Source organism: Epinephelus fuscoguttatus, linkage group LG16 (assembly GCF_011397635.1).
Source record: "Epinephelus fuscoguttatus linkage group LG16, E.fuscoguttatus.final_Chr_v1".
Lineage (NCBI taxonomy): Eukaryota > Metazoa > Chordata > Actinopteri > Perciformes > Serranidae > Epinephelus > Epinephelus fuscoguttatus.
The window spans coordinates 33,898,244-33,922,939 of NC_064767.1; the positions used below are offsets into that span (position 1 = coordinate 33,898,244).

The 24,696-nt window shown below is 38.7% G+C and overlaps 1 protein-coding gene across 9 annotated transcripts in view; it reads left to right on the forward strand.

Moving 5' to 3' along the window:
* Nucleotides 1–24,696, forward strand: part of LOC125903257 (regulating synaptic membrane exocytosis protein 1-like) — a 131,587-nt gene that overhangs the window by 78,720 nt on the left and 28,171 nt on the right. For 6 of the 9 annotated variants that reach the window (XM_049600061.1, XM_049600065.1, XM_049600066.1 and 3 more), the window contains exons 7-20: nucleotides 6,535–6,575; nucleotides 8,522–8,635; nucleotides 8,801–8,900; nucleotides 10,602–10,725; nucleotides 13,452–13,469; nucleotides 14,909–14,955; nucleotides 16,930–17,045; nucleotides 17,137–17,267; nucleotides 17,868–18,039; nucleotides 18,339–18,486; nucleotides 18,743–18,799; nucleotides 21,301–21,463; nucleotides 23,529–23,627; nucleotides 24,166–24,225. In XM_049600061.1, the coding sequence (XP_049456018.1) occupies nucleotides 6,535–6,575; nucleotides 8,522–8,635; nucleotides 8,801–8,900; nucleotides 10,602–10,725; nucleotides 13,452–13,469; nucleotides 14,909–14,955; nucleotides 16,930–17,045; nucleotides 17,137–17,267; nucleotides 17,868–18,039; nucleotides 18,339–18,486; nucleotides 18,743–18,799; nucleotides 21,301–21,463; nucleotides 23,529–23,627; nucleotides 24,166–24,225 (1,390 nt within the window). The remainder of the gene's footprint in view (nucleotides 1–6,534; nucleotides 6,576–8,521; nucleotides 8,636–8,800; nucleotides 8,901–10,601; nucleotides 10,726–13,451; nucleotides 13,470–14,908; nucleotides 14,956–16,929; nucleotides 17,046–17,136; nucleotides 17,268–17,867; nucleotides 18,040–18,338; nucleotides 18,487–18,742; nucleotides 18,800–21,300; nucleotides 21,464–23,528; nucleotides 23,628–24,165; nucleotides 24,226–24,696) is intronic. The other 3 variants (XM_049600070.1, XM_049600062.1, XM_049600064.1) reach the window with 3 other exon arrangements.

The following is a 24,696-nucleotide window of genomic DNA, read 5'->3' on the forward strand; positions in this document are numbered from 1 at the left end:
AAGTCAAGTTCAAATCAAGTGACATCATGATTTTTTTGGTTGTTGACAAAAACAAATTTTAATCAAAGGACAACTCTAAATCTTCTCATGTGATTTTCAGATGTATACTTCACAGTCTTCATCAGCACATGGACTTTGCATAGCTGTCATGTTTCCCTGATAACTGTGCAGACATCCATCTAAGATGAAGTCCATTTTAAACCTATTTTAAAAGGTTCAGAAGTTCATTCATCTATTCAGCGAATTCACACGCGTATGACGAGTTATTCGTGCAAGTTATTTGCACATATGAAGCAAGTCAACACAAAATATACTAGCGTTCAAACTTGTGTGAGTAACGTGACTTGAAAATTTGCATCGCGTTTGCTGTGAACACAACATCAGACTCACCCTGAGTCTGGGTCCACAACTGCCTGTCAAAGTCAGGAGCGCTCACTGTGCAGCTAAATGCTTATATGAAATTATGTTTTTGACATTTTACTGATAATGGCTTTTAAGTTATCAAACATGCACAATTTGTTCTTTAAGATTATTTCATAAAAATGTCTCAAGATTTAAGTAGAAGTGAGTAATATAACTGCACATTAAATGACACTTCCACAGAGGAAACTTGTCACAAGGTTGGCAAAAATGTCATACATGCACACACTAGGTCTTTAGAAATTACACAACTTGTTTTAAGAAGTGAGAAACTTAAATGCCTCAGTTTGATTGTCCAGATGTCCTTTTGACTGTTTTAACCACATCCAGAGATTTACACACCTTCATACACCCACATAAAACAGTACAGAACTGGCTCCTAATGATGTATGTTACAGTAACAAACAAACAAAAGGTCCAGTATGAAGGATTTTGGGGGATATATTGGCAGACATTGAATATAATATTCTTCCACAGAGTCAACCATGTTGTTACAGTAGCCCAGAAAGGACAAACCAAACTTTGGCTCTAAATAGGGCCATTTGTGTTTTTGTTTTTTTCGCGTCAGCCACCGTAGTTTTCCTACACACTTGGCACAGAGAAGAAGTTTCAGTAGGTTATAATCTGCAAACTCACCGCTAGATGCCACTAAATACTAAACACTAGATCTTGAAGCAGTTCAATGAAAGCACAAGCTTATGAGCATATCAATCAAATGAGCAATAATAATATCGTGTCAGACAACAGAAGTGGTTGTTTACCTTTTGATGATTACAGTGACTCTAGGTCTTTTTACAGTGTTTACCAAACACACTGTATTTGACTGTAGCCACGCTCATGCTACATTAAAGCTACATTTTCATCGATAAAGTGTGTTGTGTTCTGATGAGACAGGGAGCACACAGCACCAGCCTGGACCCAGACCAGGCGCTTTGACATCGATCAAGTGGAGGTTTAGGATCAGAGTGTTCTGTCAGGCCAGGTTTTAAACACACCAGCGTGGCAGCGAGATGCTGCTTCCTTTTTTAGCTCGAGACTGAGACCAGGTCAGCTCCGAGATGTGGTTGCTGGCAGCCGAGAAGCGTCCAGGCATGTAAATCATTGTAAGATCAGCGCAGGAAAACACACACACACACACACACACACACACACACACACACACACACACACACACACACACACAAATATGCAGTCAGTCACAGTACAGTAGATCCTATTATGATCTCTGCAAGTATCCTCTACACACAAACACACACTTCCAACTTATCCTCTGATAGGAACGATGGAAAGAAAAAGCACATCAGATATAATACTCTGCACCTTGGTTCACAACTCTCACTTTTAACTCCTTATCCCAGAGTGTGTCAACCTTTTCTGGCCCTAGTGAACCTTTTTATAGGCTAGTAAAGGTAAGTTAATAAAAGCAGTCAAATGACAAGTGTTTTATCAGCTCTAGAAGCTAACCAGCGGCTACTCCATGAGCTGAAACTCTGTCTACAGCTCCCTTTATAATGTTTTCGACAGAGTCAAGACTGAGACTAAACCCTCACCAGTTGATGAACCATGTAGAACACATGGAAATGAAGAGACAGCATTGTTCTTGTGTTGCAGTGTAGAGCTAGATAGTTCTAGTATTATTAGTTTGATAAGCAAAAATGTAAGCATATACTCTTACTTTGTTTTAATGTAATGCTATTTGGTTTCTTACCTGCTTAGCTTACATGCTTACATACTTCACTCTTACCTACTTTGCGTTTTCAAACAGTAGAGAAAAAGGCTTTTAGAATAAAAAGTACCTAATATTTTATCCAAAGTAATGCTATCACAGATAATGTTGTATGGGGTTGGGCTGTTAACGTCCCCCAATCCAATAAAGTGTGAGGACAGAGCTGCTAATGTTAGCCTGAACTCTGATTGTGTCCAGGGTGGGTTTCCATACAGAAATAAAACACAGTGGATATGCTCGTTGCGAACTGGGCTTTTTAAACACATATCCATAACCACAAAAACCAACCCAATGGCCAGAAGAAAGTGTTGGCATTGTACGTTTCTGCAAACCCCAAATTCGTTACATTTGCAGGTTTCATACGTATCATATCAACGTTTCTAAAGTGAAGTAGTATATGAGCTGACTTTGTCATTGGTCGGTGGAAGAGATGGTGACTGATGTGTCACCAAGGAGTGATGCCTGCCAAGCTGCAGACCACTGTTCGAAACCAACAAAGAAGAAAACTGACTGTGGTTAAGCAAGTCATTGCTGTGTTTCCAGCAGCTTTTAAGGCCCCAAACATTGCATTGTTTCTCGTCAGGATAGTGGCACCAAAAGCAGTCGTTTAAGCCAAAGTATGATCTTTTACTAACCATGACAAAGTGTTTTTTGTGTCTCAACCTAACCACACATTAACCACGATGTTGCTGAAACATAAAGTTTAACGTGTCCGCTGCAAACAATGTATCTGTGGTTTGCAAAAACAAACACTGCCAACATTTATTCTGGAAATTGAGTTGCAAAAACTGATGCAATTACTGATTTGCTCCTCTGGTCTTTGAAGAATCGCAGAGTTACTCCTGTTAGTCAGCTGCACACAATGTGTGTGGCTTTTGTTTGAGAAGTCAATCAGTCTCTTACTCTTAGGTTTTTGGTTTTGGAAAAGCTAGGGGGAAAAAGCTCTCACTAAGCTTTGACAGAAAAACTGCTGGTTGGGGGAGGGTTTAGCAACTGGTCAATTGACATTAGCAGTCAGTGTGCAGATATATCATTTTAATAGATTTAATAGCCAATGGATAACATGACTTGATGTTGCTGTTGACATGAACATAAAGATAGCTCCAAATGGACTTCATTTAAAAGACAATATATTTAACACTCAATACTATATGTTCTTTTAGTAAAAAAAATGTATCAGATAATTATCAGCATAGCGTATCCGTTCTTTAAATATCATACAACTCTGTCTGCACAACAAGGGACCCTTCATGGGGTCCTGACCCTGTTGTGACTATGTCAGCCTTTCTTTTTCATTCAGGTTTTTGTAAGTCTAGAAACACAGGAACACACACTCACCCATGTGGCCCACCCACTGCACAAAATTACGTTCACGCTCGAGTTATGAAACTGAGAACTCAGTTGTCTATCGTCAGAGCGTTTGCTTTAAGATTACATAATGTCACTATAAGTTGTCACAACTCATTAACCTCATAGCCTCCTGGCTCCTAGGAACGCTTGGCTCTGTTTTACTCTGTGTCATAACAGTGTCGTCGGGGTCCTGCACACATTTCAACACCGCCCCTCGGCCCATGTGTACAGAGAAGGCTGTTTTTGGACTCAAGCAGGAGATGGGGCTGAACCATTAAAAATATTTTGTGTATAATTGTCTGCCTTAAAATATCCAGCTGAACCTGAGAAGAATGCAGCAGATCATGTTGAGCGCTCCCTGAAAGAAAAACATTATCATTATCATGATCCTTATTATAAATCATTAAAGCTATAGTGCATAACTTCTGTCACCACCCAGCGGATAATGCGTTATTACAACAAATAAGCCAGCACTTCCATGTACACAGAGTAACACTCGCTTCACACCGTGTACACAACGCTACACAACGTGGCGAACACCAGGCTGCTAACATTACATTACGTTCATAGCACCATTTCCAAGAAAATAATAAAGTACTAGGTCCAGTACATGTAACAGCAACACATACTACTCATAATATAATTATAAACCAAGTCACTTACTTATCCAACTGCAGCAAGGCAACATCCGTGTCTGTCCTCAGCCCAATTTCTTCCTTCAGGGCTCTCCACCGAGGAAAAGCGACGCCAATACAAATCCTTGTTTGCCTTCTCCGTCGGTCACTTTCCTTCTTTGCTAATAGACCTTTAGCTGAACGTCCAGGCTTTTTCTTTGTGTTAAGATCCACTTCTGAACCGTGTCTCGGCCGCTTCTTTGGGTTCTCCGCCATGTTGCTTTCTCTTTCTACCTGTGCTCTACCACTTGCTATGAGACTCTCCGCTCTTCCTCCCCCTGCCCTTCATTTCCTGTGTGCCAGCGCGGGGATGTCGCCGGTCGACACGCAAACTGAAAATGATATATACTGAAAAATACCGCAAGATGTTAGAGGAGCCGATCGGCTTAATCAGCATTGTGTCATCTCTAGTAGTGGCTTGGGTGAAATGTACATACGCACTATAGTTTTAAGTTGTGTTTGCAGACATATAGTGTACCGTACTACAGGCACCTACTGAATTAAAGTGAAGCTGCGCCATTTAACAAATTATTGGAACTTATTTAGAAATATTATGGAAAACAATCGTTACTTAAAATCCACTTGCCAGATTTTTCCAAAGCTTTCAGCTCTATCACACTGTCTTCATCAGCCAATAGAATTTGCTGAGTTGTCACAGAGACAGATCTGTTAGCACTTTTAGGATCTTTAGCCGGCTCTATTCACCAATGAGGACTGTATGATATAGTAAAGTGATTGGACATTGACTTGGGATTGTTTTGTCAAATTATTTCAAAAGTCAAGAATGAACTTTTATGCTTATTTAGAAATAGTTTTCAGTGACTTTTTTTTAAAGATTATTTTTATTGGCTTTTTGCCTTTATTGACAGGACAGAAGGTGAAATGGGGAGACAGAGAGAGAGTGGGGACTGACATGCAGCAAAGGGCCGCGAGCTGGATTCGAACTTGCAGCCACTGCAGCGATTAAATTTTCTGATTAAACATTTGTTATGTGTCTGGCCAATCGGAGCTCTTGCCACTGCTCTGGTATGATTTCAATTTTAAATGGTTAAAATGAAAGCTGTCATGAAATCTCCATGTTAAAGCAAGAAAGATATTGTGTTTAACAAAAATTAAAATTCAAAAGCTCATTATAAATCTTTTTATATATATATATATATATATATATTTATCTATTTTTGCAAAGGTTTCTTTAATTGATTCAGTTGGATATTAGAATAAAAAACCACTCCTTAAAATTACTTTCTTAATAAATTGTTTTCAGACAGAATTAGTAAATAGAATACTTGGATAAAAAGTTTAGTTTTCATTTTATTTTTTTAGACTTACTTCTGTTGCATATTTAAATTAAAAATAGGAATAAAAGACAACTCCATTTTAAAATTAGATTATCAGTAAATTGACAGAAGAAAAAGACAGAATAAGTAAATAGAATAATTAGATAAATAAGTAAATGAATATAGTTTTTATTTTATTTTTTAGACTTATGTTATATTTTACAATTTAATATAATAATAAAAAATCATTAACAAATAAATTATTAATGAATAGTTTTGAGACACAAAATAAATAGAATAATTAGACTAAAAATATATTTTTTATTTTATTTTTTATTTATTTTTATTTTTTATTTCTAGACTTACTACTTACTACATAGATTAAATATAAGGATAAAAAGACGAGACAAATAAGGACAGAATAATTAGATGAAGAATAATTTATTATGGACTGACTTTTGTTGTGTGTGTCATTTAAATGCAAACATTTGAAGTTCTAATAGCTTTTTGAGACTGATAAATGAATTCATGGATTGTATTTAAAAAGCATAAGTTAATTAAAAAAAATAATGTAAAGGAAATATATGCATTCTTTTAATGTTTTTCTGCAGCTCTAATAGAGTTTTTGTTTGAACTGCTTCACATTGACCATTAACATGAGGTCATTATTTATCACAGTTTGTATTTAGTAATACAACACTGTGTTACCCCTGGAGAAGAGCCACAACATCTAATCTGTAAAATATCTGGGAGGGATTTCGAGCATTTTAAAAGGCTTAGCTGTGCTTTGGTATATCACCACTGCCTCAGCGGACTACTTTGAGTCCGAGTCCTGCCACAGCGGTGATAAATTTCTAATTCTAGCCCAGGCCTGAATATTCAATAAACTTAACCCTCTCCACTGTAAACAAATACCTTCCAAATTTGGCTGAGCTGTGTATGAAAGGACTCAGGCTGGTATGTGCTGTGTATACACTTCCACTGTATGCGTGGGTGTGTATGTGTGTGTATGTATGATGGGGATATGAAGAAGGTCACCATCTCTGCTTCATGCACAGTATGAGAGTCGCTCTCTTTTCTCTTGCAGGCGACTGGGAGTGCTATCCTCATGACCCCACCGTATGGCATGTAAGTCATCGTTTTTTCTTTTTATCTAATGTTTTTCATATCAGCTGAAATGCTTTTAGATCAGTTTGAAGTGGAGCCAGATTGTCCCAAATTTGTCTTTGCAGATTTCAATAGAGATGATAAGTGTGTCAACAGTTATGTGTTACATGTGAAGTGTGTATATGTGTAAGTTTCTCATTGCTGTGGTGAGCACAATCCTCCACTTTAACTTGGATGCCCTTTTGAGAAAGTTACTTTTTTTTCCATTGACTGTAATGGTAATGGTTGCTGCCACTGTGTATGCTAATCACTCAATTGTTTTTCTATTTATCCAAAGAATTCATTAACCCTTTAAAAACGGACGATCCGAGGATGGCTGTAGGAGATGGTTGTTTGTATGATCCTGTTTCAGTCAATCTAAAATAAAAACGATAATTACTCTTTCTTCACCTGAAAGCAAAGGCGTCTGTCTTCCACATCATCACCTTATGTTACCTTACCTTAAATGCAGTGCAAACATAGCATTCGCAGTGGCACGGAGGGTTTGAACCCCGGGGTGAGGGGGCCTTCTTCACGGAGTTTGCATGTTCTCCCTGTTTCAGTGTGGGTTTTCTACTGGTACTTCCTCCCACAGTCCAAAGACATGCAGGTTAATTGATAACTCTAAATTGGCCGTAGGTGTGAATGTGAGTGTGAATGGTTGTCTGTCTCTATGTGTCAGCCCTGTGATAGTCTGGCGACCTGTCCAGGGTGTACCCTGCCTCTCGCCCAATGTCAGCTGGGATAGGCACCAGCATCCCTGCGACCCCTAACAGGATAAGCATTTACAGAAAATGAATGAATGTATGAACGCAGTATTCGCCATGATAACACTGATATTTCCCTGGTGTGAAGGTGAAGGGATGACCTGCCTCCTCTGATTGGCTTGTACTTGTTGCCTTCGTTGGTTGGGTTGGTTAGGTTTAGGCAAGAGGTGTAAGATTGGTTAGGGTTAGAGTAAGAACGTCATGGTAAGCCAATTAGAGGCCAATTAGAGTAAGGCAGGATAGGGCAGGTCATGCCTTCGCTATCCTAGGAATCACAGATTTGCTCCCTGTAATGGCAACGGGAGATTGTTGTTTGCACAATGCTGATTTTTGTATTTCTTTTTATGACACTATTTCAATACTTTTATCAGTTATTATGGTTTGTTGACTTACATAAGCTTTCAGCTCTGGTTGTGCAGATTTTAGAAATATGAATCATTTGAAGATACTCCAAGAATTGACATCACAATAAGCAAAAATACCAATGTAGGCACTGGCAGACCATTTCTATTGCAGAGTTCAAAGGCTTAATGTAAAACACATGACAGCTTTTTTTTTTATCAGGAAATACCCACCAGATCCGGTGTCAATACCAGCAAATGTTTCGGCTTTTGTAAGTGTAATGTTAAATGACTGTTGTGTTATAGCAGTTGATGATAATGGATAGCAAACTTAAGCTAATTCATTCCTTGGAACTGCTGCAAACCATTGCCGCCCTTAGCGGGAAAAAGCATAGCGTAAATGAACCCTCAGTGCTTTAAGTTACCAATCATCAAACACTGGCTCTTGAAGAAACTGGACATGCATTAAGCCACGTTACTAATGCAACTGAAATGCTGTTCACTTTTGATCCGTATACATATTTAACAACTATTTTAAAGGAAGACTTAATCATGCTGATCCACCAAGGACACTCACAGGTAACAACATGATCATAAACAGTCTATATTCTCACAGAAAGGAAACACTGTAGACTTCAGAAGGTTTACTGCAGCTGAAACATGACATAACATTCCAAAATATGGAATTTCATAACATTAAAAACTGGTTGTATTTCTCCAGTAGTAACTGATTATATATTCCTGTCTTCATATTTGCGTATATGTCCTCTGAGTATCAGTGTGTGCAGCTGTACGTATCTCTTGTTGTCTCTCGTTGCAGCATCCTGTAACCTGGCAGCCGTCCAAAGAGGGAGACCATTTAATTGGAAGAATCACCCTCAGCAAGAGGAGCGCCAGCATGCCTAAAGAAGCCGGAGCTCTGCTGGGGTTAAAGGTCAGAGTTGGGCACACATACACACACACAAAGTGTTGCTTATTTATGGTTGTGATATTATTATTATAGTAATGTGTTCAGTCACCATTGCTTACACCGATATGACGGCTATGACGCTAAGCTTTGTCTCTCTCTGTGTCTCTCTCTATTTGTCTCTCTGTCTAGGTGGTGGGAGGCAGAATAACAGAGTCAGGGAGATTAGGTGCCTTCATCACTAAAGTCAAGAAAGGAAGCCTGGCTGACGTGGTGGGACATCTCAGAGCAGGTAGTCTAAACCATAATGTGTTATAATATTTGTAGGTCTTGACAGAGACTGGAATTATGATCATTATGGTCATTATGATCCAAACAGAAGGCCTATTAACATCACAGTGTCTTAACAAACCATTTTAGAGGCCTCATTTAATGCTATACAGTGGCAGGTTTGTTGCACGTTTACTATTGGATTAGGAGGAGCTGATTTACTAAATACATTTAACTTGTTTTTTTTTTTTTTTTTTTTGTGGCTTTATGGTTTCATATCTTGTATTAGCTTAACTGGTCAGAATACACAGTATATTGTGTTATATGTTAACAAATCTCATAAAAAGGCCAAAATGAGGAATTAATTGATCCTACTAACAAGTTTTGTGTGTATATTAAAACCTGATATATGTTCGTCCTTTGAACTGTGGAGCTTCAATATTCAATATCAATAAGTCACAGTCACTACGTTTACATGCAAAAAATAGCCCTTATTCCGAAAAATAAATTATTCCTGCTAAGCTGTTTACATGGCAAATGAAAATGAATATTCCACTGATATTCCTGTTTACATGCAGCCGTGCATACTCAGATGAACATGTCCTAACATGTTGTTAATCACGTGAAAATATAGAGCAGTGGAACAGCTGAGTGGCTTGTGCCATTTTGCTCTTTTGCATCAAAACAGGGTTTTCAAAGTTTCCTACCTGTTGCAAACTTGTTGGACCATACAAACACAGCCTCCCTCTTTTATTTCTTCAACCACCTATTTCAGAAGGTCGGTGATGTGATATTTGCACATACCCAAAAAAATGCTGAAAGTCTTTCATAAAGTTTAAAAGCAGGTGTGTTTCTTATTCCAACCAGAAATTTGGACTCTACCCCACAGCCTTGCAAACTGTTGAGTAGCTGGTTTGTGTACAACATGACATGACAATGCACAGAGGTGACTGTAAACAGACAAGAGGCTGTGTGACACAAACTGCATTAAAAACCCCAGTGGAGATGCATATTCTGAATAGGCTGTACTGTATACAAGTCCAAATAATGCTGGTAAAACCTCAATAATGATACACATCACACGTCTTAATCAGAAAATGTTACATTCATAAAATGGTCTGATTTGGACAATAATAATACATGACCCTTATCAAATTCAGAATATTTTCATACTCGAAATAATGCTGAAATATTAGTGTGCATTTTAACGTTCCCACTGATGCACCAGGTGGCATGCTCCTTCATTACCATGCACACACACACACGTTGTTTATTTTGAGTCCATCCCACATACACCGTCCTGTTGCCACAAGTACTCACAGGCACACCGAATGTGAATTAATCCGCTGTCGAAAATAGTTCCAAATAAATGCACGATTCCCTCCTGCTTGAGTCACACTTGCTAAGAACTACAGTGCACAGCTTTTCTATGAAATTACCAAGCCTTTTTAAGAAACTAAATATTTGTGAAATGTGTGTTGTCAATTGGCATGAATGGGCTCTGAGCTGTGCACCGGGGCTGGAAAGTATTGAGAAGTGGACTAACACATTGTTGGTTTTGCTCTTTTAATGGGATTTTTTGACGGAATGAAAAATATAGAATAAAGATGAATAATCCTTAAACTCGTCTGATACCCTGACTCATACCCAGCCCTCACACCCAACTTGGTGAATATCACAATATTACAAATAATTTCAAATGCACATGCATGTCTGATTCCAGGGGATGAAGTTTTGCAGTGGAACGGGAAGCTATTACCGGGGGCGACCATGAAGGAAGTTTACAACATCATCCTGGAATCTCAAGCTGAGCCTCAAGTGGAGCTGGTGGTATCCAGGCCTATTGGGTAAGTCAGGAATAAAACACACTCTATACACCTGTCTCTGTTGTTTTTTGATTTTGATGTTGTAAAAAAAAAATGCAACCCTTAAGTCAGTCTAAATGTTGCTGTTTGAATTTAACCCTTATTTAACCAGATAGTGTTAAATAATGACTGAGGCTCTGACTCAGAGTTGGCCGACCACAGACAGGGATGTTTATTTGTATTCTGACCATGACTGTGCGACTGCATTCAAAGTATTAAAAATAGCCTGCCATTACCTGCTGCAGGGGTTGCCAAGTTTTGAAACAGGAGATTTCCATCTTGTCTCGTATGTCCCCTTTAAAAAAGCACTTGTGTTTATTCCTAGGATGATATAAGGTGAATTATTATTGACCACATAAAATTGGCTGTAAGCTCCATAAAAGTAAAAGTGGCTGCATCAGATATTTCTTGTTGGTTGATGCCTTGTAAAAATTCAGCCAAGCTGGTCATGAACACAGTTGTGAGTGCAGTTGTTGGCCTGTGGTTTGAAAGTGACTGATTTAAAAGAATGCATAATTTTTTGCCTCATAAAATGTATTTATCTGAGTCAGATGATGGTTGATGTGTTCTTTCTAAAATGACTATAAAGGAAAAGTCAGCATGCTCATTTGGGATATATTGATTAATGCTTTTGAGAAGTGCTGTGGATGTCGTCTTTACTAGTTTATTAAAACAGAATTTTATTTAAATGCAATAAGGCAGACATGTTCATTTGAAGTATGTGGTTGAATAGCTGTATTAGGGGCCTATTTCATTGTTGCATGAAGACAGGAAATAACCTCATAACTATACTGATGAATTTCTCATGATCACGTTGACTTAATTGATCTATCTCATGCTATCATTTGTTTAAATGTCTTGAAGTCACAATTATTGTAGTAGAGTTATTGCAATTGAAGATAATTTGTTAAAATGCATTTAATTTTTTGAGTATGTTCAAACCACTGTAGGATAAGTCTTATTTGTGTGAAGTGCAGAGGATCAATATGCATGGATAAATGATGAATATAGTAAGTTGTGATTTGAGAGACATTTGGGAGATAAGTCTGTTTAAATTATTAATAGCCATAGTTTAATCAATAAGAGCTGGTTTTTCCACTATAATGATAAGACACGTTAAACTTATCTCACTATCTCAAAAGCAGATATTATGTATCTTAAAAAGTTGGTTTGTAATTTAAGAACAGTATCCTAATAATTTATTTGGAAGTTTGAAAGAAAGACCTATGTAATTTAGTGCTTATCGTTTGGAAAATAGACATTTCCTTGCTTCATTTAAAGTAATAATTTGTTTATCATTCATTTCTTATTGATTTTAGACTCTGTACATATGTTGACTTGGATGTCTTCCTGGGTTCTGCTACCAGTTAATTTGAATTAGTTAATTGGAAGTGTACCATTTGACCCTTGGCTAAGCCCCACCCCCAGACGCAGACTGACCAATGATAGAGTAGCATCGGGCCGGCTCAGACCAGGCAACACAACATCAGCAACACAGCTGTGCTCCATTGACTCCAGTACAGTTGTTTCAGATTTCCTTTCATTTTCAGGCTGGTTTTGTTTATTCCAAGCTAAAAGGTTGGAAGGAGATATATGTTTCTTCCCTGTTCCAAAACCAAAATCAGATCCTGAAAAGTGTAGGGTTCGCTAACTAGCTAATGAAGGTACAGCCTACTGAATGTATGCACATGCTGCTTTTGCTTTTTAATGCTCATACCACTTACAAAGATCGACCCTGCTCTACAGGGACCAGTGAAAGTAAGCATGGAAACATTGCAGATATTTAACCAGCTGTATGGCATCAGAAGAATGGTGTTTGCCTTGCCGTGGAGCTCCTCACAGTCCAGTGGTGGAGGTCTGACCACTGGCGGTGGCATGGGGGTGAAGCCAAACTCCGTTCATCTGCACACAATGCGATGCCACACAGCTGGGTCAATATCAGCAAAGTTTCCCTTTATATTTATTGTCTTCTGTCTCGATCACCAGTGATGTGGTGGTTCACTTTTGCACTGTGATCTGTAGCCTATAGTTCCGCTTTAGCTTCTAACTATCGTCATCATTTGAGCCTGTTTTGCTGCTGAGTCAGTTCGATATCCTGGATATATCCTTCAAACATATGTTATAGACCCCTCTGTCTGACTTTTTCAGGAATCACTTTTTTGTTTTTCCAAAAATGTGATAATATTTCATCAGTGAGTGTAGGAAGTTACAGTGTGGGCACTATGCTAGCTCATACAGCTTGGTGGAGCATTGCAAAAGGGCAGGGCTTAGCAAAGGGTCAATTTTATATTGCCTCCATTTCTCTGTTTGCCTTTAGTTAGTGACAAATTATATAGTCCAGAACACTTCCAAGGAACTTATTTGAAAATTATAAGGAAAGACCTGTAAAATAAAGCATTACTATCATATCTCAGTATATATATCTGAAACAAGAATGTCAGTTCACTTCCCAGGATAAGATAGTCAGTCAGTCAGTAACCTGACATAGATCACTGAGTAACAAAGTACAGTACAAGTTGTGTTTCAGCATTTCCAATAACATATTGTTGTGAGTAAGGTTATCCTATTGCAATGGCTTTACATAAGACTTATTTCACGTTAAAAAAGTTACTACTGCGTGGAACTCTTGTAGCCTTTCTTAAGATTTAATTGCTCTTTGATGGGGAAAATAGTTGAATGTATTAATTTCTCTCCAAACACTCACGAAGGGTGTATAGAAAATATCAGTAAGTAATCTGCCCATTTTATTAGGACCCCTTAATCCTTTCACGCTTTTAAAAACAACTTTGGTTTTGCTGGTGCCATTTTGCATCCCTGAATGAACTGAACTGAATGCTATTTATTAGGGATGTCAATTGATGTAACTATTGACTTTTGTGGGAAAAAAAACAAGCTGCAATTTGTAGACTGCAATTAAATTTTTTAAGCTTAAAGTTCACTTAAGGGATACAAAATAGCCAATGGGAAATGTCCATCAATGTAGCATTGCTTTTGCAAGCAAACTGTTTGTGCGGAGTTTGGAATTCCTCTTTTTCATTCCTGGTTTAGTCTTAGGATCCTAACGTGAAATTCAGCACTTACAGTGTCAAATAAGAAATGCTTTTTTTTGTTTTGTTTTTTACTTTTAATCCCTTGGTTTGGAAGTTGGGACATTGGGATTCATAATGCAAGCAATATTTATTTCATTTACATGTTTTCAATTTTTGATTTTGGAATGGGCTCCAAGGCAACCTAGGGTCCATGAAACACTTATCAGTTAAATATCTGTGTATAAAAGTAAATATTAAAAACTTGAAATAGTTTAACATCTTGGGAGATGTGCTTATTTGCTTTCTTTCCTAGTGAAATGAGAAGATGGATTTCTCATGTTTTTATGATATGTTCAGCGCAGATGCTGGGAGGCCATTCACCTAGCTGCTTCCAGGCTTTATGCTAAGCTAGGCTAACCACATCCCAGTCCTAGCTCTGTAGACAGACATGACAGTTGCATCCATCTCCTCATCTCTCACTCTCAGAAAGAAATTAAATAAGTGTAAATTACCAAATGTTGAACTATTTAAAGAAAATATGGTAATATATAGTATTAGTTTGCTGAAAATTTAAAATACTTCCTCCTCATGTGCTGCCAAACCAACAATGAAAAAAACCCTCCAAATATCATTGGTGGGGGTGCAAATTTTAAATTATGAACTTTTTTACTTTTCAGATTTTAAATTCAAAATGACATTTTTCTGATAAGTGTTATACAGATCCCCATGCTTTTATTACATGAAGCTGGTGCAATGGATTCTGGTGTTTCCCATGGGATCCTTAATTGTAGTGGTGGTGGATAAGAAAAGACGGTGGTGTGGACAGAATTGAGCTCCTGGTTCCCAACCATTATTATTTCAGATGATCATTGGCCAGAGAAAACATCTGAATGAGTCTGGGAAACACTGCAGTCATGAGAAGAACTTGGCTCTACTCACATCTCCCCTTTGCTTTTCCATGTTTTTTAATCACATTACATTTTAATCTTCAAATAACTTTAATTGCAGTGCTACTTTCTTCCACTACCACATTTATATGCATGTATGCCTGTGCATCAAGAACACTACTAACTTTGTTTAATCCAGTTAGATGCCAGAATGAGAGTGACTGACATGGACTTCTGCTTCTTTTCCAGTGATATCCCAAGAATCCCCGACACGTCCCACCCTCCATTAGAATCTAGTAGGTATCTCCTGTGGAATGTTGAAATATCTTGTTTGTATGTCTGTCTGTCAATGTTTGCTTTGCAAGTAAGCAGATATGTCTGTGTGCTGACTATGGTGCCAGAGCCAGGTGGTAATTAGCCTAGCTTAGCATTAAGACTGGAAACAGGGGGGAAACGGCTAGCTTTGTTCAATCCACACACAAACAGAAATGTGAAACCGCTGATGGTGATTCTAGAGTGAATCATGCTGTGACAACCTTTGGGTGGAGTGGCTTCCTGAAGTTTTGTTTTCACAAAAGTTTACCCTTTTTTTTTTGTACCATTGTGCCTGAACAGAACGGCCTAACAGCTGAACAGCTGATTAAATATTCGAGAAACAACTGGTTAATCAGTGAACTTTAGAGGTGCTGATAGGTGTAGTGTTAAACTTTGGAGCTAGTCTAGCTGCAGTATGTATGCTGAGCTAGGCTAATCATCTCTCAGCTCCAGGTCTGTAAGCAACACACAGATATGAGAGTAGTATCAATCTACTCATTAACTCTCAGAATGAAAGTGAATTAATTTACAGTATATCCGAAAAAATGTTGAACAAACAGCTCATTATCACAAGCACAAAAAGTCTCTGCATTCCCATTCCCCTCTAAACTCACAGTTGACAGTGCAATTTTGTGTGACTTTAACCAGAAAGGTCGCTAACAGCTAATATTGCAGGAAATTCATTATGTCAATGAGCCTGTTTACACCTGATTAGAACATGCATCTTATTTGATCAGATCACAAGTGAACAGACTTCAGTCTGTCTGTTGACACCTGGCATGAGAATGCGTCTTCACATGTGTCTTGACCGTAGACTGTATGAAATAATGGAAATGGCTTTCATGACATTACCCATTGGTTTGTGGACTCCTGTTTTGAAGCCTCAAGTTCAGCATTTCAACTGTTGCCATGTTTGGGGTTTTGGAGCCAGAAGTGACCATATTTGGACGAGGGGGTTGATGCCTCTCAGACAGACTGTCACTCAGTTGGCCCTGCCCTTAAATATGTGCAATTTTGGGCCTTGATAAAAATGTTAACGGGTGAGTTGTATAAAAATTCACCCCCTATACAGTTGTTATGATTGTTGGAATTCGCTATGGAGCCCAAAACCATTTTTGTAACAGGCTGTGACCATGATTATTTCTGCTGTAAAGTTGGGCATTTTAACATAGGGGTCTATGGGGATTGACTCACTTCTGGAGCATGTCTCAAGTTAAAGAACTGCAGATCATGGCACTTCTGTGTTGGGTTCATTTGTAGCCCCAGAGGTTGACACTTGGTCTAGCCTGTGTAACAGCAGCAACAGAAAGTTTGCATATCCAGTGGGGAGTTGGATAAGAAGGGATGTCAGCTGAGTAGGCAGTTCTTCAGTGTGGCCCAGTACAATTAGCATACACACTGCTGAAAGAATGTGACCATATGCAGCCCAGGCCGCCTCTGAATGTGTTTTGAGCGATAGAATCTAAAGATTCATTGATGATGTGTTGATGCATTCACACTTGTACTTAGAGCTGTCCACTTGTGATCCGGTTACCCAAGGTGCATGTTAATACCAGGTGTAAGTAGGGCCTATAATGTATGTCAAGAGTGAGGTAATGGGTATACGAATAGTCAGTAGTTAAAATAAAACTTGATCATAAGACCATTTTATAAGGCATATGGGGGCCCAATACTTCTAAACAAAAGCCTATTGGACTCAAAGTAGGACAGAAGCTTGGTAGTTTGTCATCCTGACAGCAGGGGAATGGTCTGTGCTCTTTTTATGTGAAGTTTTCCAAGGTAAAGAATGGATGCTGGATATTACATAGATAGGAACACACTGACCAGATTATATTTTCACTCCTTACTGAATAAGAGTCTCACGTTTTTCCTCAGACTCTTGTCTTGTTTTAGTCAGAAATAGAGCCGACATTCTCTTCTTGGGGTTTCAAATCATTTCCCCCTTTTTTTCATAGCAGGTTCCAGTTCTTTTGAGTCCCAGAAGATGGAGAGACCATCCTTAAATGTCCTGTCTCCCTCCAGTCCCGGGATGCTCCAAGATGCTCCACAGTTAATGCCAGGGCAACTCTCAGTGAGTGTGCGCACTTTAAGTGTGTTGGGCTGTTGATGTGTTAAACTGAAGATGAAGCATCAGACTTTGTTTGTATTTTTTTCCCACCCAGGTGAAGCTGTGGTATGACAAAGTGGGTCATCAGCTAATAGTCAATGTGCTGCAGGCTGCAGAACTTCCTCTTCGGCCCGACGGACGGCCCCGGAGCCCCTACGTTAAAATGTACTTCCTCCCTGATCGCAGGTATGCTGTCCCTTCACAGGGAGTCGTAGTGATCTAAATAGGTTTAGATGGACTACAATAAATTGCTTTTTACAAAGTGCATTCAAATCTGTCATCACACTGGGTGTTGAGTGTAGATAAGCAGAACCTCACATTAACCGTTACCATGAGTGTAAAATCATTACATCCCCTGTAGAGATGCAACTTTTTTTTTTCTTAGCCATTTCTGATTTACTTTTTTTTTTTAGTAACTCTCTAAAGCCAGTGGAGACTTGGCTTGAAATTATTAAAATTCATATATGATATCAAAGATGAGTGCATCCACAAAAGTCTCTAAAAATAGAAAGCCTAGTGAAAAAAACGGCTCATAATACTGCTCAAACCATTTCTTAGTATTGTGAGAGCATGATCAGATCACGGTTTTGTGACAACTCCCTCTCAGCTCAGGTAACTTTACCATTATATTTTCCTTTCAGTCACTAGTGTTGAAACATTTTGCAGCAATGGAATCAGCTACTAAATCTATTAAATCTATTTAAGTTTTTTCATTGGACAAACAATAAATGTGAGTCTCCTGAAAGGGGAAGTTGGTTGGCTGAGTGTCTTTATTGTTTAACACAGTGACAAGAGCAAACGAAGGACAAAAACAATGAAGAAGACCTGCGAGCCTAAGTGGAACCAGACGTTCGTCTACTCTCATGTCCATCGCAGGGATTTCCGCAACCACATGCTGGAGCTGACGATATGGGACCAGCCCAGGTCACCGGAGGAGGACAGCACCTTTATGGGAGAGGTACCACACACACCCACACACACACACACACACACACACACACACACACACACACACACACAAGACTTGGTTTGTAAAGGTTTATAGCCTGCCATGCTATAATCTTGCATTGTGTGTACAGTGGTGCACCAAAAAAAAATGCTGTTGCACACCAAATACCAAACAGCAAATGTTTAGAGCAGCACTGTCCTGTTGTTTATACAGTAAACAACTCCTACTGTCTGTTTTGCTGTATATCAATCAGCAGCCACAAACAGCACTTAAACATGTTGTTACTATGTGGATTTTGACTTGAGCAGATCCTGATAGAGCTGGAGACGGCCTTATTGGACGACAAACCTCACTGGTATCCACTCCAAACCCATGATGTCTCATCCATACCGCTGCCCCGACCCTCCCCATACCTGCCCCGACGACACACAGACACCCCTGGCAAGAAGCTGCAGCGTAAGTCAGAGTCTTTGAATGCTGCTGTTTTTATAAATGTATGTATAAGCTCTCTCATAACCTCTGTGTGTGAGTGTGCATGCATGCTTCACTGTATGACAGAGAAAGGTTTACTATCAGTGAGCAAAGTATAACATGTATATCAATGTAAATGTCTGTTTTTTGATGCACCTGGATACGTGCACCCATATATGTGTGTGTGGTGTATATATACATCTATGTGTGTCTGTATGTGTGTGTGTCTATGACTGTTTAGGTTCTCAACGTATAACAGAGCCTGAATTTGATGGAGGTACAGCAATAGTGTCTAAAGGTGGGTGGGGATTATTTCCTAGTACTACCCTCAGTGTTTCCCACAAACTGTATTTTATTTGTGGTGTTGTTATAGGGGTTGCTTGGCTGGAACAGGTGTATGCATTTTTTATTTGTTTTTTTAAATTTCGTATGGAATAAGCTTTGTGCCAAAATGTATCTCATCATTTGTCCCAAAATGTATTCCATATGCAACAAGCAACCCTTATACTGTTATGCAAAATTTACACCAGCTGATACAAACTAAAGAGAGGCTGAATTTTGATTTGGAATTTTTATTTATTTATTTAATTGAAATGAATCAAGAAAATATTAATGATGACTTGAAATGTACACCAACATTTAAAGGGTGACTTGAATATTTTCCGACACAGACCCTATTTTTCCATGTTTTTGTGTCTAAATGAGTAATGGAAACAGATTTTTTTGAAACTGGTCCAGTATTGAACAAGACTGCTGTAAAAGCAGCTGCAATGTAATCCGTGTGTCTGACAACATTATAGGAGTGATACTACAGAGGTTGACCTCTTTTTTAAAGAGTAAGATCCATTTTGTTTAATCAGAAACAGCCTGAAATTGCTGTCTTCAAAAACACACCAGAATCCATTTAAATAAACGTGTACAGAGTCAGCTTATTTTCACATCTAACTGGGTGACTTAAGGGTTTATTTCAACCAAACCAGAGTGGGGATTGTTGGAACAGTGAAGAGATAAACCAAGATGACTATTCTGCGTTTATTTTGCTTCTGTTGACTTTTAATGAAGTGTGTTTTATGATGATAAAATTACTGTTTATTTAAATGGATTCTGGTGTGTTTGACAATATCAGTTTCGGGGCTGTTTCTGGTTAAACAAAAAAGCTCCTAGTCTTTAACAAAGAGGTTGACCTCTGTAGGGGTCCTTTCTGTAATGTTTTCCAACACTTCAAATAACAGTTTAAGCATGTCAGTGATTGAGGGTGTCCAACTGCCAGCAATTTTAACACTGCAGCCTGTTTTGATGCTGCTGGTTGTAGCTGTTTCACTCAATACTGGACCGGTTTCTAAAATTTATTTTCCAATTAGTCACTTAAACAAAAACAAATGTGGGAAAAGGGTCCAGGCTGAAAAATACTGAAGTTACCCTTTAAGGTTCAATGTGAACTCAAATCTTTCCTATTCTTAATTTACCTGTTATTGTGCAGCTGTCTGACAATAGTATAATTCTAAAACATTCTAAGCAAATTACTTGAAAAATAATTTAAAATCTAAATTGAATCAAAAACAACATAGATAACAGTGGGTACGACAGGCCACCACAAATAAATCATGTGTACGGGAAACACTGTCATGTCATAGACTACATGTTGGCATGGGGAGAAACCATCCAGGCTCCACGCACCACGCAGGCATTGTTCTGCCTCAGCTCTGAACTGGGTCTCCATCTAAAATATAACTTAGTACCATGTATGTTGAAACACTCAACTTTTGGTTTAATGTGTATTAGTGTATAATTGTAAATGTCTGTCTGAGTGTTTGTCTCTGTATGTTAGGGCTGGACTGATATATATATATATATATATATATATATATATATATATATATATATATATATATATATATATATATATACAGACATTTGTTGATATGGGCTATCATAATAATCAGGCTGCTTGATCATATATTTCTCCAATGAAAACCCCAGATCAGTTGAACTCTACAACAGTATGTATCTGTGTTTTTTTGTTAATGAGAACCAAAGTGAAAAAGAGAGACAGAAGGGATGGAAAAATACACCACCTTCCTTTGACCAACTTTTTCTTTAATTTCCATGCATGGTAGGAATAAATGAAAAACCTTGGTAGCACTTTCCAAAGCAAAACTAATGACCCACTGTGAGCTTTGAGGTGCTGTTCTCTTGGAAATGAAACCAGTGACCTTGGGACCACAACAAAGCCTGACACAGTCCCACAGATCCCTTCAAGGCTGATCAGTCTTTCTGTTTGTATTTTTATCTTCAGAGATAGTTCTGCTACACCACCAAAGAAAGAGAAAGGTTTTTTTTCTTTACTACATTTCAAAAATACAGGACATGGTACTGAAAAATAGCCAGCTGCAGTTCTATTATTAGACTAATCTTTTAATAGTCTGTATCCTTGAGACACACTGTACTGTCGCGCTTACCATACAATTATGTTCAATGGTATCAGGCTCCATGCTAAGATGTTAGCACCATGGTAAGAATACTGAACAAGAATATTTTTACATGCACTTAGCCACTGTGTGGTACTAAGCCATTAGCATGATCTCTAGGCAGTCTGAATCCAGTGTGGGAATGGCGGACTCTGCCACTTCTTTGTAAGTTTACTTTGGATCAGGGCTGTGGAGGCCTGCATTAGAAACTACTGAAGAGTCCCTTGACACTTACATTTCTCATATATTTACATTAATTTCGAAACATTTACATTTTCTCATGAAGGTGTGTTTATGTGTGTGTTCGTGCACTGCCATTCCCACCCAGCAGCGGATGGGCGTGGCAGAGAGAGGCAGCGGGAGTCCGGGTCTACCCTGGAGGTGCCGGACCAGCAGAGGACGCCAGCCCATCACATACGTTCCCGCTCTGTCTCCCCACACCGTGAAGAACAGGGACGAATCCGGTCACGGCCAGCCAACATCCCCGCCCAGAGGTGAGGGTTAAAGGATGAGAGCAACATGCAGAATTTTAACAGATGTACTATTTTCTATAAAATAACATGAGACATTATTCAGTCTGAGGGAAACAGAGCAAGGGATGTTTAAAGTGATATGCCCAAATCTTTTAAACTGCAGTGTTATTTTCATTGACGAAAACTATGATGAAAATTTTTCATCAACACCCTTTTTTCCATGACCAGAGCAAGACGATGATGAGCAAAAAATAGATCTTGATAATAAAAAATATGACAAAATCTATGTTTCATTTACGTTGACAAGTCGAGACATGACAAAAATGTGAGTGGTGAACTAACGAACATGGAAATTCAAGAATGGCCGTGCTCGCAATTATCTTAAAATACCGCATGAGCGTTAGGCTGGCAAACTCCAGCAAATAGTCTGCGCCAGGATGTTAGAAGCCAGCAAATACACTCGCACAGGAGCAGGGGCAGCTCTTAGTGCAAGTTATGAGCTGTAATTTAGCAGGAAATAATCAGTGTGTGTCTGACTGTGGATGGTGGAAGTGTTTAATGGATTTGCTGCCGGACTTCATAGCTAATCCCCACAGAACTCCACTGAGATCTGGACCGTCTTGGAAAGATTTATGGTTTGATGCTGTTTGACAGGCAGGTAAGAGGCTCAGTTATCTGAGTGTAGCTTTGATGTAAACAGTCTGAAGTCACCTGAGTTTTCTCTGACAGAGATGAAAGTTTAGTTTTAATCACCAGCTCTGTGAGAGGACATGCGTTTAAACCTCCAGACTAACATGTTGCAGATTAAGAAAGAGTTTAGGATTTAATTATTTTTCTGCTTCTTAACAGTGAGATGGATAAGTCAGTTTACATTGAACCTGGGTACAAATCCTAGTTGTCTCAGATTAGTTATTTGTGGTGTCAGAGTTTTTAAAAGCATAAGAAAAGAATGACCCTTCATGGAGAGTGGAGGCTATGTTCAGCATCACAGTGATTACAATGCAAAGTGATCTTTCAGAAAAACGTGAAATAATCAGGTCTAACATGGCATTATGTGGTAGAGGCAAGTGCGATGAAATTATGTGGTGGCAGCACAGTTGGATTTAGGCACCAAAACTACTTTAATTAGGTTTAGAAAAAGTTTGTGTTTTTGGTTAAAATAACAATATTTATTATGAACGCAACATATCAGTATATCGTAAAGTGACGTAAGTACATTACATAACATGACATAACTATGTAAAGGACATAAGCCGTTAAGTTGAAAGAAGTACACCTTACTCAAACTGCAGTCTCCTGGATGAAAGTCCCGTTTTGTTTGACACGTCCACCACCCACATCTCATTGCCATGAGGACTTTCTAGCTCTTTATACCACCCACGAGATTGTAACATTAACCACAGCTAATTGCATGACGTCGTTGAACCAGTAAATTTGTGTGTCCACCACAACAAAGAATCCTAATTGACTTTACATCAGCATTGTTTCTGTGGTTTGGGCACATATTAGTAAGACATTATGTGCCACCACCACATACTGCGGTGTGAACAGGTCATGGTCATTTCACGTAAGACCAGGTTGTTGCAACTAATTTTAACAAGTTTATGCATCCATAATCCACCTCTTAGACACCTGTTTCTATATTTAGTGTGCTCCAAATGGTTATATTTTGGCCAAATATAATACATAATTACACAATATAAATCATGGACTATTAGTCTTCAGAGGTGGGCTGAATGGCCTAATGTCTAATGATCGATACTAAAGAAGGACCAACACCAGCCTGGTGGGAAGGCTGAAAGACACTGGTCACTTGTAAGAGGTAAAAGCAACATGGTAGAGGGAGAGAGGAGGAATGAGAGAGTTTGCTGGAAGGCAGCAAACAGAGTCCATCTACTAATGAAATGTCTGTCTGAAGCAGAACACACAGTGCTGCCAGCTCTGCTTTTACTAGCCGAGCCAGATGAGCCCCGCCAAGAGTCTGCTGCAATACCGCCTGACCGCTAACCTGACATAAGTCTTCCCTCTTTCCTTCCATCCTTCCTTCTTTCCTTCTGTCTTCCCTTCCTCCCTTTCTGTCTTATAGGAGTCTGGATGATGAGCTTCCTTATACTCGTCGTTCTCGTTCTCCGACCCGTTATGACGCTGCCAGAGGTCGCCACCAGGAGGAGTACCTGGATGACAGGTGAGTGTCTGTGTGTGAGCACCCTTGTTATATATCCAAATAGAGTAAATCTTATTAGAGCCGCTTGTTTGTGTGTGACATTGACCGCTTATTTGTGTGTGCAGTTGTAAAAACATCTGTGTGACTACTGATTCTGTTTTTACATGTAAGCGTGAATGCCTGTCATTAAATTTGCTAAAACCTTATTTGATCAAACAGGTTAAATTCTTTTGTTTACTATAACCATTTTTAAATATTTCCTGATTTAGGTTTTCTACCCTTTTCTTTCACTGAATGTCCCTCTTTCATGGCTGTTTATTTTGGTGCTGGAACAAAGTTTGGTGCAGTAGCTATCCATTGATTGTCATATTGTATAAAGTGACTTTAGAGCAGTGTTTAAACAGAACAGCTTTGGTTGTGGCATCTTTGAGTGTGTGTTGTGTGTGTAGCAATTAGTGACAGCATCTCTTTCCTATTCACCCTCTTCTCCTTCTGCTCTTCTGGTTTTTTGACTGTTGTTGATTTCCTAATGTGTCATCCATCCCCATGGTAACCACAGTGAGGTCATCATGATCCACCAGTCAATGCGAGGCAAAAGTGCTGAGTGCCTCCACACCAGGTAAACTGGCCAATCATGACATATTGATTACATTTTGGTACTGGATTAGTTGTAGTTGTTGTGTGCAGTGGTCCTTTTTTTTTTCTTTTTTTTAAATCAAATTGTCTCTCTATGCAATAAAAAAGGTAAATCCACTTAAAATACTCTTAATAAAGGGGTGAAAGTGGGAGAAAATGTTCTACTGTAATCGAGGCTCTCTGTTGTAAAAGTTAAATAAGTGTTGTAAAGGAAATTGTCATTCAGAAAATAATAGCTACATAATCTTCTTTCCAATGTAATGCAAAAAAAGAAGTCATTTCAAAACACACACATGAGTAGAAATAAAATTGTGGACTAGATTTAACAGATGAGGCTGGCAATATTCTATAGTGTTGTTATAGTCAACAAATCCCATGAAAAAACACCAGAAATGTTGTCTTCATTGTCCCTCTCACAATACTTTTTTGCTTCCCTACCCTGTCTGTGGCTCTC